This window comes from Cynocephalus volans, chromosome 5 (assembly GCF_027409185.1).
Source record: "Cynocephalus volans isolate mCynVol1 chromosome 5, mCynVol1.pri, whole genome shotgun sequence".
Classification (NCBI taxonomy): Eukaryota; Metazoa; Chordata; class Mammalia; order Dermoptera; family Cynocephalidae; genus Cynocephalus; species Cynocephalus volans.
In genome coordinates, this window is record NC_084464.1 from 130,311,645 (window position 1) to 130,324,582 (window position 12,938).

General features: G+C 40.1%; 1 protein-coding gene and 1 long non-coding RNA gene across 2 annotated transcripts in view; one reads left to right on the forward strand and one right to left on the reverse strand.

Annotated features, from left to right (window-relative positions):
- LOC134378120 (uncharacterized) overlaps window positions 1-12,938 on the forward strand; it is a 107,742-nt gene that overhangs the window by 21,992 nt on the left and 72,812 nt on the right. The gene's annotated exons all lie outside the window — the stretch shown is intronic.
- Window positions 5,073-12,938, reverse strand: part of ARHGAP18 (Rho GTPase activating protein 18) — a 147,543-nt gene continuing 139,677 nt past the window's right edge. Inside the window, exon 13 of the mRNA XM_063097094.1 lies at window positions 5,073-5,159. Coding sequence (XP_062953164.1) covers window positions 5,154-5,159 — 6 coding nt within the window. The 3' untranslated portion in view covers window positions 5,073-5,153. The remainder of the gene's footprint in view (window positions 5,160-12,938) is intronic.

Consider the following 12,938-nt stretch of genomic DNA (forward strand, 5'->3'; position numbering starts at 1 on the left):
TGATTTTTCGTATTTCTGGTATCTTTTCTTTGATGTTTATTCATTGTGACAGGGGGTTTCACAGTCCACAGGTTTGACACTGTTGACTGACTAAGATGTTGCTGTGGTTGCCAATTTGGTATGGCTACCTCAGTGACTGCTCAGTTGGCCACTAGTGCCTTGCGTGTGTGGTTGCCTCGGGACTTGGGCCTCTCCAGGGAGCCACCTCTCTGGTCAGCTTGGACTCTGCCGGGCTGCTGGATCATGGGGCGGTACTGCAGGGTTTGTGGTCTCTGCTGAGCTTCCACCTCCCGTGCTGGACTTCTCCCTGCTCCGTGCACTCTGGCCCGGGCTCCTGGGATGCGCCAAGTTACCACTGAGCGTGTGGTCTCTGCAGAGCTTCCCCTTCCCCTGCAGGATGTCTCCCTGCTCTTTGTGCGCTAGGCTGGGCTTGGGATGGAGCCGGGTAGTGGCGGCAGAGCCTACCTGCTGCTGGATCGTGCAGCGGTGTCCGCCCTACAGGGTGTGTGGATTCTACGGAGCTTCTAACTCCCTTGCTGGACGTCTCTGTGCTCCATATGCATTGGGCTGGGCTGCTGGATCTCATGGCAGCAGTGTGGTCCCCATGGAGTTCCCGCCTCCCCTGCCGGAAGTCTCCCTTCTCCGAGCACACTAGGCCGTGCTGGGAATGGAGCCGGGTGCCTGCGGTGAAGCCTACCTGCTGGATCACGCAGTGGTGGCCCCACAGGGTGTGTGGTTTCTGCGGAGCCTCCGCCTCCCTTGCCAGATGTCTCCCCACTCTGTGCGCACTGGGCTGGGCTGGGAATGGAGCTGGGTGGCGGCAGTGAAGCCTATCTGCCAGATTGTGCGACAGCGGCCCCGCAGGGCATGTGGTCTCCACAGAGCTTCTGCCTCCCCCGCTGGACGTCTCCCCATTCCATATGCACTTGATGTTATGTTTTTATAGTTTAAATTGGTTGATTTGTGGGAGAGAGTGACGCTAGGGACCGTCTATTCCGCCATCTTGACTAGAAGTCCCAGAAATGCACTGTAAGGTTCACCTGTCTGTGTTCTAGTAATGTAGCACATAGTTAAAGTTAGAGATTTTGAAATGTACACTACAGTTATTTCTTTGATTTGATTCCTCTACTGGCCCTTATCCTCTTGGCCCAAATAGAAAAATGGTCCAATTATTTTGCTAGGTGTTGGTAACTTTAATTTCAGCTAAAAAAAAAAGAAAAAGAAAAAGAAAAAAGAAAAGGAAAGAAAACGTGATTCATTTGAAAAATTAAAATCTGAGGAAAAGATACAAAGTAAAAACGAACTTTTGTCCAATAGCAGAAATACATGGCCAGATTCTGCTTCCTAAGCATGCTACAAAAGGTACAGTGTTGTTTGTTTTATATATGAAATTCATTTATTTAAGAGAATAGCATAAAACCCAGTTCCTGAAGTCTGCACAAATATTGTACTGAGGCTCAGCCTAGAAAGTGTTTAGGAATACAAGTTTCATTTTGATATCGTTTATATTCCTGTTGATCCCTTCAACTAGCTTTGGAGGGTGAAGACATAGGAGATTTTGCTCTAGAAGAATTATCAATCCCAGAGTGCACAGTGGAAGGTGTTGGGACTGGGAAAGGGCAAGAGATGGATGGGCCCCAGTACAGGAAGTGCAGAGCCTCCGGTGGATTAGAGCTCTGTAGGGGAGGGTGACCTTGGAGGCTGGGGCCTCTTGTGGCAATCCACATAAGCAGAGATAAAAGATACGAGGAAATTAATCCTGGTGGATGGACACTAGGTAAATAGCAGGAGCAAGGCTCTGGGTATTGAGCAGCAGAGAAATAGAAATATGGAAAATTCTAGAAAAAAAACAGATCTAACTGCTACCTTTAAAATGTCATTTATATTTTAAGAAGTAAAATAGTTTAAAAGGTATATTTTGATAATAATTTTAAAAATTTATTTTAAACAATCAGATAATGATTCAATGAAGCCTTCTTAAACCCTTTCCAATGTCTCTGAGATCCTAAGGCCCGGTAGCTATAAGTAACAGTGCTCGTTACAGCCCAAATGTATGTATAAAGCTCGGACCTCCCTCCCAATCTCCTAACCCACATATTCAAATGCCTTTTCAAAATATCTACTTGTATGTCTAACAGGCATCTCAAATTTTATTTGTCCAAAACCAAAATCCTGATCTTTTCCTCTGCATCACCACCAAAACCAAAACCAAAACAACCAAAAAACTTCTGCAAAAAAGATATATGGAAACAAATTGGCTCAGTTCATTGCATAATTCCCTCCAACTCTTGCCACTCTCTTATTTTGTTTATTGTATTATTTATTTTACCCTTTAAAAAAATTCTGGTAAAGTACATATAATAAAATTTATCATTAACCATGTTTAAGGGCACAGTTCAGTGGTATGAAGTACATTCACATGGTTGTGCGACCATCACCATCATCCATCTCCAGAATTCTTTTCATCTTGCAAAATTCAAACTCCGTACACATACCACGTCCCCTTCTTCTCTCTTCCCCCCTCTCCTGGCAACCACCATTCTACTTTCTGTTTCTGTGAATTTGACTACTCCAAGTACCTCATATATTGGAATCTACAGTATTTGTGTTTATATGACCGGCTTATTTCACTTAGCGTAATGTCCTCAGAGTTCATCCATGTTGTAGCATGTGTCAGAATTTCCTTCCTTTTTAAGGCTGAATAATATTTCACTGTATGTATATACCTCATTTTCTGTAACCATTCGTTCATCAATGGACACTTGGGTTGCTTCCACCTTGGGCTATTGTAAATTATGCTGCTATGAACATGAGTGTACAAATGTCTTTTCAAGACCCTTCTTTCAATTTTTTTGAATATATGCCCAGATGTGAAATTGCTGGATCACATTCTTTGTTGTATTCTTTGGCAAAACCACAATGCTGACTGCCAAAAAACAAACATCTACATCAATTTCTCTCGATTCATGACTAAGACCTACTGCGACGAACCATCCTAGTATGCCCAGGACTATCCCAGTTTAAGCACTGAAAATCCAGGTCCTAGAAAACCCCTGAGTCCCTGCCAAACTGGGACAGTTGATCACCCTACCAGAAACCTGAACCAGGCCTTTGATGGTACCCTGAAGTCACATTGTACTTCCCTTGTCCATTTACTGTCCTACTCCCCTGAATGACTATTTCACACCTTCTACTCACTCCTTAAATCTCCAAATACCTCCTCCCCATCCTCTCTCTCAACTTATAACCTCGATTCCTACTCCACTGAGAAAATGGAAGCATGCAGAAAAGAACTTCCCGGATTTCCACCACCGCACTTGCAAGGGTCTGCACCCACAACGCTTGCCTTCCCTCCTAGGACTAGAGAGGAACTATCCAAAGCAACTACTCATTTTGTGAACTACATCCCATTCCTTCTCATCCGCATCTACAAGAATATCTCTCCATCAGTTCTCCCCCATCTTAAACATTAATTTCTCCTTTACTGGTTTATTTCCAAAAACAGTAAAATATTCTGTTATTACTCCCATGTTTAAAAACCTAAAGAAAAACAACCTTCCCACTGCTCCACTTCTCCTGCCAGCTATTAACCCATGTCTCTGATCTTCTTTATAAGCAAAACTCTCTGAAAGCATTTTCACATTTTCTCCAATTCTTCTCCTCCCAGTCTCTTAGACCCTCTTTAACCTTTCTGTTTGTTCCCTCCTATTCTATCAAATCTGCTCTTGTTGAGATCACCAGTGATCTCCATGTTGATAAATTAAAGAATCAATTATCAGTCCTCCTCTTACTTGATAACATTTGATAAGCTACATCTGATAGGGTGATAGAGTTGGCCAGTCTCTCCTACTGATATTCCTTTTTTCATTTGGCTTCAGGATACAATACTCTCTGTGTTTTCTTTCTGTCTCTTGATTTCCGTTTTCTCTTTTCCTTGACTTCTTAAAAGCTGGGGTGCTCTGGGTCTGTTTTTGGCCCTCATTTCTTTTAGATCCATACTCATTCTTTTTTTAAAAACATTTTTGATGTTTTTAAATTGGCAGATAAATGTTTTATTTATTTATGGTGTATAACATGATGTTTTGAAATATGTATACATTGTAAAATGGCTAAATCAAGCTAATTAATATGTGCATTAAAAATACACTTATTTATTTTTGATGAGAACACAAAATCTCATAGTAATTTTCAAGTATGCAATATATTGTTATTAACTATAGTCACCATATTGCACAATAGATCTCCTTAAGCTGTTCTTCCTGTTTAATTGGAATTTTGTACCCTTTGACTAACATCTCCCCAACCAATCCCCTGCAACCCCAGCCCCTGGTAACCACCATTGTACTCTGCTTCAATGAGTTCAACTTTTTAAAATTCTACATATAAGTGAGATCATGCAGTATTTGTCATTCTGTGCCTGGCTTATTTCATTTAGCACAATGTCCTCCAGGTTCATTCATGTTGTTGCAAACAGCAGGATTTTCTTCTTTTTTAAGGCTGAATAGTATTCCATTGCATATGTATACCACATTTTCTTTATCCATTCATCTATTGATAGACATTTAGGTTGATTCCATATCTTGGCTATGTGAATAATGCTGTAATGAACATGAGAGTGCAGATATCTTTTCAACCTACAGATTTAATTTCCTTCAGGTATATACCCAGTACCAATATATATTCAGTAGTAGGATGGCTGGATCACATGATAGTTCTATTTTTAATTTTTTGAGGATCTTCCATACTGTCTTCCATAATGGCTGTACTAATTTATCTTCCCACCAACGGTGTGCAAGTGTTCTCTTTCTACACATTCTCACCAACACTTATCTTTTCCCTTTTTGATAACAGCCATTTTAACAGATATGAAGTGATATCTCATTGTGGTTTTAATTTGCATGTCCCTGTTAATTAGTGATGTTGTACATTTTTCCATGTACCTGTTGGCCATTAGTATGTCTTCTTTTTAGAGGTGTCTGTTGATAGGGTTCAGGACATGATATCCCAAATTATGGCACCTTGGCATTTGAGAAAACAGCAGAAGCAGAAAGGTCTGACTTTTTCCCACTCTCCTCCCCTGAAGCAGGCCACAAAAGAATGATCTCATCTTCCTCTGAAGTAGTCATAAGACCCTTGTTCCAGAGATGCTGTCCCTATACCTGGAAGAAAGGAATGTGCTTATCTTTGAAGATGTAGGGACACAAAGAAGAATCTGAAAAAACAGGTCATGTTAATATCCCCCTAGTTTATTACCTGGGTCATACCCATTTTGTCCAATCATACTTCTACACACACTATCCACTTCTTCATCAAACTTAGCATAAAAGTACACAGGTTTCCATGTTTCTTTGGGTCTTCATTTCCAAAGTCCCCTCTGTCATAAAAAACTTACATTAAATAAATTTATATGCTTTTCTCTCGTTAATCTGTCTTTTGTTACAGGGGCCTCAACCATGAACCTTGTGATGGGTGAGAAAGGTATTTCTTTTCCCTTATACTGTGTAGGTCCTTTGCCCAATTTTTAATCTGGTTGTTTGCTTACTATTGAGCTGTTCGAGCTCCTTATACATTCTGGATATTAACCACTTACCAGCTGTATGGTTTGTAAATATTTTCTTTTATTTTATAGGCTGTCTCTTTACCATTAACTGTTTCCTTTGCTGTACAGAAGCTTTTTAATTTGATGTAATCCCATTTGTTTGTTTTTGCTTTTGTAGTCTATGCTTTAGGGGTCATTAGATCCACACTCATTCTTTTGATGATCACTCCCAGTCTCCTCTCTTTAAAGATGCTGATGACCCTCAAATTTATATCTTCAACTAAACCTCTTTCTTATATTTCAGATTCACATACCTTAATTGCCTAACTGGTGTCTCCACTTGGAAGTCAAATAGACCTCTCAACATAACAACATACACAAAAACTGAAGCCAGCCCATTCCCAGCCTTCTCTCTCTAAAGGATTCATCTTGAATGATGGCAAGCATATGCTTGCAGTTTCTCAAGCCAAAATCTTTGCAACCATCCTTGAGTCTGACATTTCTTTCACACTTCATAACCAAATCATCAGAAAATCCTATTTGGTCTACCTTTAAAATATACCCAGTATTGAAGTTGGAATTTTGCTTGTGAAATTCTGCCATTCAGTAAGTGGTGTCTGTGACACTTCTCTGGCAGTTTCTCTCCTTCAGCTTGGGTATTTCCAAAATAATAAGAAAAGAGAGAAATCTAATGATAAAAGGGGATAGCATGGGTGTGATACTATAATTGTTTCTTAGAACTTCTTTGTTTTCATGGAAGTCAAGCTTAGAAACACATACACTAAGTACGATGAAAAATTAGAAGCAAAGTAAGACTACAGCTCTTATACAATGGCTTAATATTATGTTCTGTACAGAGTTTATCATATTCGGTGTTTAATGAATGCTCACTGACACAAATAATACTGTTTTACATTTATACAGTGGCTTACCACATCCACAGTGTTATATGCATCTCATTAAACCCATTCACTCTTTACAACAATCCTCCCAGAGTCAGAAGTCCTTGTGAGCAGAGACTGCTTGGGCGTCCCCAAAGACTAGCACACGGCCTGGCACACAAGGCTTGCCCAGCAAATGATTGTTGAGTGGTTTGACTCACTGACTTAGGCTTATTACTCTCATTTTCCACATGATAAAAATAAGACTGAAAGAGATGGAATGACTTGCTCAGTATCACGAAACTAATAACTGGGAGCAAGCGGTCTTCCGATTCCTATATCAGTGTTCTCTGCATTAATCACAACATACGATTACTTCAAAATGAGTTATGCCATCTCTCTATACGTGGAATTTAACATATCAGAGTAATAATCTAACAATTATGCTTACTAAAGTTAAAGAGTTTGGGTGCAGGTCTATACGACCAAAGCAAAGGCTAAATGTTGGGACAATATTTTAGAAAATAATTATTTGTTTTTGCAACAAAGACTACCACACAATGAGAAAATGCTATGGGGCTTCCAGAATAATGGTTTTCTCACCTCTATGTGAATACTTCCTCAGGACAGCACACTCAGTGCTGGATTTCTTCATTGTAAGAAAGATATTGCTTATTTAATGCAACAATTATCTACTGAATTCCTACTATCTGTCTTTGGGAATTTTCCACCTGATGGCCTGAATTCTATTCTTTGCTATAGCACAGAACATATCTATTCTTTGCCCCCAGCCCCTCTTCTTTTTAAATATTTAAGACGTTATCATGCCTACACTAAGTAGCCCCATTCCTTCTGGGTTGTTTTCAACCATGTTTCATGTGACACCATCTCTACACTTTTCACCATCCTGATTCTCATCCTCTGAATACAAATTATATTATCCCGAGTCCTCTTAAAATTTACTTAGCAGAATTGAATGTAATTCCTCAGGATGACTTAAAAATCTAGGATTTGGAGGCTATGTCTTCTCTGTGCTTGACTCTCCCTAACTTCAGTTGACAGTTTAAAATCATTGACTTTTTTCTCCCAAATGTATTGCATCATGTTGAGTATATTAAATGTGTGGTCAACAAAAGAACAATTTTTAATTTATAGAACATTTTTCCCAGAGAGCTACACCTAGCCTATGCACTTACAATTAATGTTTTAAAGACTCTATTAACTAACTCCATGATTTTATTGAAGTTCATCTTCATTGTTTCAGTATAGCTCATTAGCTTTTGACACTGAAGGCTTCAGTCTGAAGGCAAAACACATGAAGTGCACACGCCAATTTTAACAGATTGGACAGTAATATAAGAGTCCTCTTCCCTTTTGTAGGTTGAAATGGGACTTAAGTTTCTGCCTGCAGATCTCCACACCCCATGATGCCCAGGGCCTTGTCCTGAACCACTGCTCTTACGCATCTTGCATTATGCTTCCTGATCTGTCAGCTTCCAACCTGTCATTTCTCTGCCCTTCAGTGGTGCAACTTCACTTCTTGTGTCTGACACACAATATCTTTTTAAAATTATTATAAATGTTATTTTTTACATTCTATGATGTTGATGCAGAGCAGTTGGGAGGGAGGGGGAAAGAGGAAAGGAAGGAAATGGGATGGAGGAAGGAGGAAGGAGGAGGGGCAGGATTCAGGCCTGTGGCAACACCCACATTCCCACAAGGGAGACTGGGGGCTTCCAGTGGTGGCTTGGTCATTGCTAGGCTGGGTACAGATGTCAGGGGGGTGTGGCAAAAGTCCTCACCCCCTCACCACCCCAGCTCAGGAAACCAGGACCCTTCTTGCTGAAGCTTGGTGGTCTTTCCTGGGCTGGTTGCACAAGTCAGGGGATATGGCTGAGGCCCCCGGCCCTCCCCCATTTCTGGCTTGGTAGCCCAGGGGACTTCCTGTCCTTCTAGGTGTTATAGGTGTTCTTTGGTGAAATGAGACCTTTACTAGTTAATATCAAACTTTGTCTCTGATTGTGGGTACTTTGTTTTTTCTTTCAGTTCTGTGTTGGATTATTTGCTGTTCCCACCACTTAAGCTCTGCACTGGGACTAATTTGTTGTCCTTTGCTTACTTCTAAAGGGGAAACTTCCTGTGGGGACCAGCACATGAGCTGTGTGGTTGAGCTAAATTGTTGCTTTGCTGCTGACTCCCTAGGGAAGGCTTTTTGTGCAGCTCAGGTTTTAATGGTTGACTTTATAGGTACTTCCGGGTCTAGTGAAATCTGGTGCCCCTGGGTTGTGTAGAAACTCTGGTCTGGGCCTGAGTCTTTTTATCAAACTGCACCCCCTGCAGTTCTATATTCCTGACCAGTCTCCTCTGAGCAGTCCTACACTGATTGGGGGTAGGACCTTGCTGTGCCCCAGTGTTCTCCTGGTGAACCATCTCCCCCACTGCCCATGCTCCAAACGCTTCCCATGGGACAGGACATGCACAGGTCTCTTGCAATGACTCACCAGCCTCTGAGTGGCTCCTTTCTTTCAGTTATTGTGGCCCCTCACTCCTATGTGGGTCTACAGGAACTTTGTTAGTGGTCTTGCTGACCTGGGGGCCACCAAGATCCTTTTCTACCCTGTTGCCTCCAAGCAACTTCATCTGAAGGGCACAGCTGTAGCTTTTGCCAGCTCCTGCTCCATGTGCTCAGCAGCTCCAGGCTGGAAGTGGCTGAGGCTTTAAATGGTCAGAGCAGTCCTTTCTTTCTTTCATCATGGCTTCTCCCACCTTCGTGCACTCCATAGGTCTCTCTTCCTCTTCCCCTGAGCTCTAGCTTGGCTGTAATTGCTTTTTTATAGTTGTAAATTGGTTGATTTGTGGGAGAGAGTAACACTGGCAACTGTCTATTCCACCATCTTGAATGGCAGTCTGACACACAGTATTTTTTCTTCTTGCTTTCTTCCTCAACCATAAGTAAGATCTTGTGCAACACCACCCTCAGCAGCTCTTGGTAAGCACTGCATTATTCACCCTTGCCTTGAAACCTCATGCATTCTAAGTTTGCCCTAGTTCCATAAGTAGGACCCATTAGACACTTGATGCAGAAGCACTTTCCCCTAAATCCTCTTGAAATCATCATTTGTATAACTGGGGTTTGCCTTAGTTTTCTGACTGCTAGCCACCTCTGTGCAAGTATTTGGCCCAACTTCCTTTACCCTTACTAGTTGACCAGGGTCATGTTCTAATAGGTAGAATACTTAGTATGTCATCGACTTCATTCTAAGAATCACATCTATATGAAAATTTTAGTGACCACATTCTACCCACCAGATTAAAACACCACAGATATTGATAGGTCCTCAGTCAAGCTCGGGTTCACAGTAAAACTTTTAGACAAACATCTAGACTGCAGGTCTTTATTTTCAGAAAGCAATCTTGGAGCTGGATTGGTCCCCTAAGTCCTGGCTCTTTCCCAAGTTCTAGCCATCCATCTATCCTAATCTGCCTGTCTACATCTATGGTCCCAGCACACCTCAGTTCAAAAACAAGCCTGTTAAAACTGCCACAATAACCTTTCATTTGACTGTCACCCATAAGTAGTTGTCTGTTCTTTTGATAAGCACACCTTTTCTTCACATTTTACAATTTTCTACTAGAAAACCAAAAAAAAAAAAAAAAGTGGTTAAATGTTTGCCTAATTTAATGTTATGTCTATGACAGTCTGTTAATCTACCAATCATAGTTTTAAAAGAGAGAGAGAGAAGAAAATGAGATTCATTTGGTGTAAATTCTTCCTAGTGAACCCATTTTAGTTCTTCGTACTCAGGCTTACAAATGTAGAGTTATTACAACTACATACAGGTGGAAACAGCCTTGGGTTACTTAAATAGTGGCAAGAGATGACTCCTCCAGGTGACTGCTTCCCTTATCAGAGTCACGGCACTTTTTTCTCTGACCTTTCTGAAATATGCTCCCCAAGTATTTTAATAATTAAACACTGAGGACAATATAGAATTTTTCAGGACAGTTTTATATCTTCTCTCAGGATGAAAAGAAAGATGAATTTTGGAGGTCGTCAGGACTGTTCTAACCTACAACTTAAAAGCTGCATGACCTGAACTACTTTGATTTTCAGTTTCCTTATGTGCTAATGAGAGTGTAACACCTATGGTAGAATTGGGTTGCAAGGATCAAACTAAAATGTAAAGCGACTACTACTTAAGAATTTAATAAAGGTACAATCTCTTTCTTGTCATCCTCTTCTCCCAAATATTGATCTAAATTTTGTTATACAATAAACTTTCCTCCTAAAGATTTGATTCCCTATTCCCTATAGTAGAACAACATTTTTATAAAATATCTTAATTGCTACCACTATCTTCTTTCACTATCTTCCAACCTAAAATGAGAGAATACTAGTTTCCAATTATTTTCAGCTATAGATCTACCTCGAAAATTTCATAATGTAGGTATATACTACCTGGTTACTGAAAGTGCCATGAAATGCCCATTTTATTGCTTTCGGGACTATACTATTTTATTTAGATGGGGTATATTGATTATATTAAGTCAACATCATTCTCCAAAGACACATATACCTTGCATATAACTCTTATTTGAGGATGGGAACTGGGTTTTCCAAATGTCCTCCCTTTAACAGCCCATCCCTCTCAAATTGTTCTCTTTAATGCTTATTCCGGAGTCACACATCACTGAACTTTCTGATATCTCCCTTTTTTCACATGGAAGCATCTAGTTACAACTGCTATTCTGCTGCTATGTAGGGTATATTGTTTTATCTCCACCTATATGTGTACCTTATTAAAAAACATTGTTTTCATCTTCCAACCACCTTCTGGAGTCATCCTTTGATATCTTCCACAATTGGTAGTTCAGCAACGAGAAATAGCTTTATCTGTCCTGTCCCTTTTGCTTCCCAAAATTTCCCCCCTTTTTCAGTACTCTAAGGTGGTCCCACACTTTATCCTCATAAAGCCAAAGTCCCATTTGTGGCAACAAATAACCAAGCTAGAAACCTGCCCCCACACCAATCCATTTACAGCAACAAGGGTACCCCCAACACCCCTGTCATAATCTGTTTTTCTCAACAATATTCAGAAAATGTGTCCAAGAATTCTTAAGACATTTCTTTTGAATTCCCTTTGAGTAATTTTAGAAAACATAAGAAAGAAGAGTGACAGAAACTTGAGGAAGAACTGTTGGGACAATCAGGGCTGTTAGCAAGCCCATTTCAGTGAGCCAGGACCCACAACTTATCCTCTAACAAGGACATTACGTGAGTTTCTGATTCCAATCAATATCAAGGCAACTTTGGAATAATCAAGAAGCAGTTATGCCTTAGATGCCAACTAATCTGTGCAAGAAACAAGCACATAAGAACTAAGAAAGAGTCATTTCCTAGAAGAAGTGTACTATTTGTAATATTTTTCTTCATATTACAATATACACAAACTTACAGAGAGTTTTATTGGCTAGTATGTTCAACAAACCTACAAATCATCCTCTATTCCTTAATTACTTTGAGCTGACATTTTTAAAAAAGGAAATAAATTGAAAGGCTTGTATATCTTAATGAGGAAAGAAAAGAACTGGGAGCCCTGAGTTTGAGTCAAGTCTTAAATTTGCTTAATGACCTCGGGTAAACTGCTTTGGCTCTTTGAGTCTAAGTTTTCTTATCTATGAATGAGAATAACATTATCTACTTCCTAAGGCTATTGTGAGTATGTATGAAAGGATTTCAATAAACATAAAGTGTCAAATACATGGTAAGTGCTATTATTCAATTCCAGCAACACAGCAGAGTAGAATCTCCTGCCACATGGGGAAAAGCTACAAACTGTACTTTGAATCAGTGCACAAATTCCATTCCCCAAACCACAAAATTATCATTCTTGCCTGAAGTCACTATACTGATTTCTCACTTCTTTTGGAATGGATATTTTCAATAACAATGTGTAGAGATATATGGAGCTCTGGAAAATGCTATTATCCCTGAGAGCATAAGAGAAAAAAATGCAAATACTGATTCTAAAATGGGCTCATTATATTGCATCTTTGTTAGTGTTGACTAGAGAAATAAGAACTAAAGATTTAAAGTAAATGTATTTTACTCTCTCAAAAAGAATTAATATCTCCCTCTACGTATAAATAGACAACTAATTTTCTAAGGTAAATTATATCTTTCCTACACATTTTGCAATTGTTTCTAGTAGACTTCCCAATCTCCTTTCATCTCCTGCACTCTAATCCCTATGGGAAAACCTCTGCACATCCCCATCCTGTTTCTATCTGCCACCCCTCTTATTTGCCTCTTTATTTAAAATGCCACATACATATTGTATATACACATACCTTCAGCCCAGAGCTTGCTCTTGACTGACAGACTTTAATGTCTGACTGCTACTCCCCACCTCCACTTAGATGTCTAACGTGTCTCAAACTGAACTCCTGATCTTTGCCCTCAATCTCACTGCACCCATCGTTTCCCCTGTCCTAGTTAATGGCTGCTCCATTTTCTG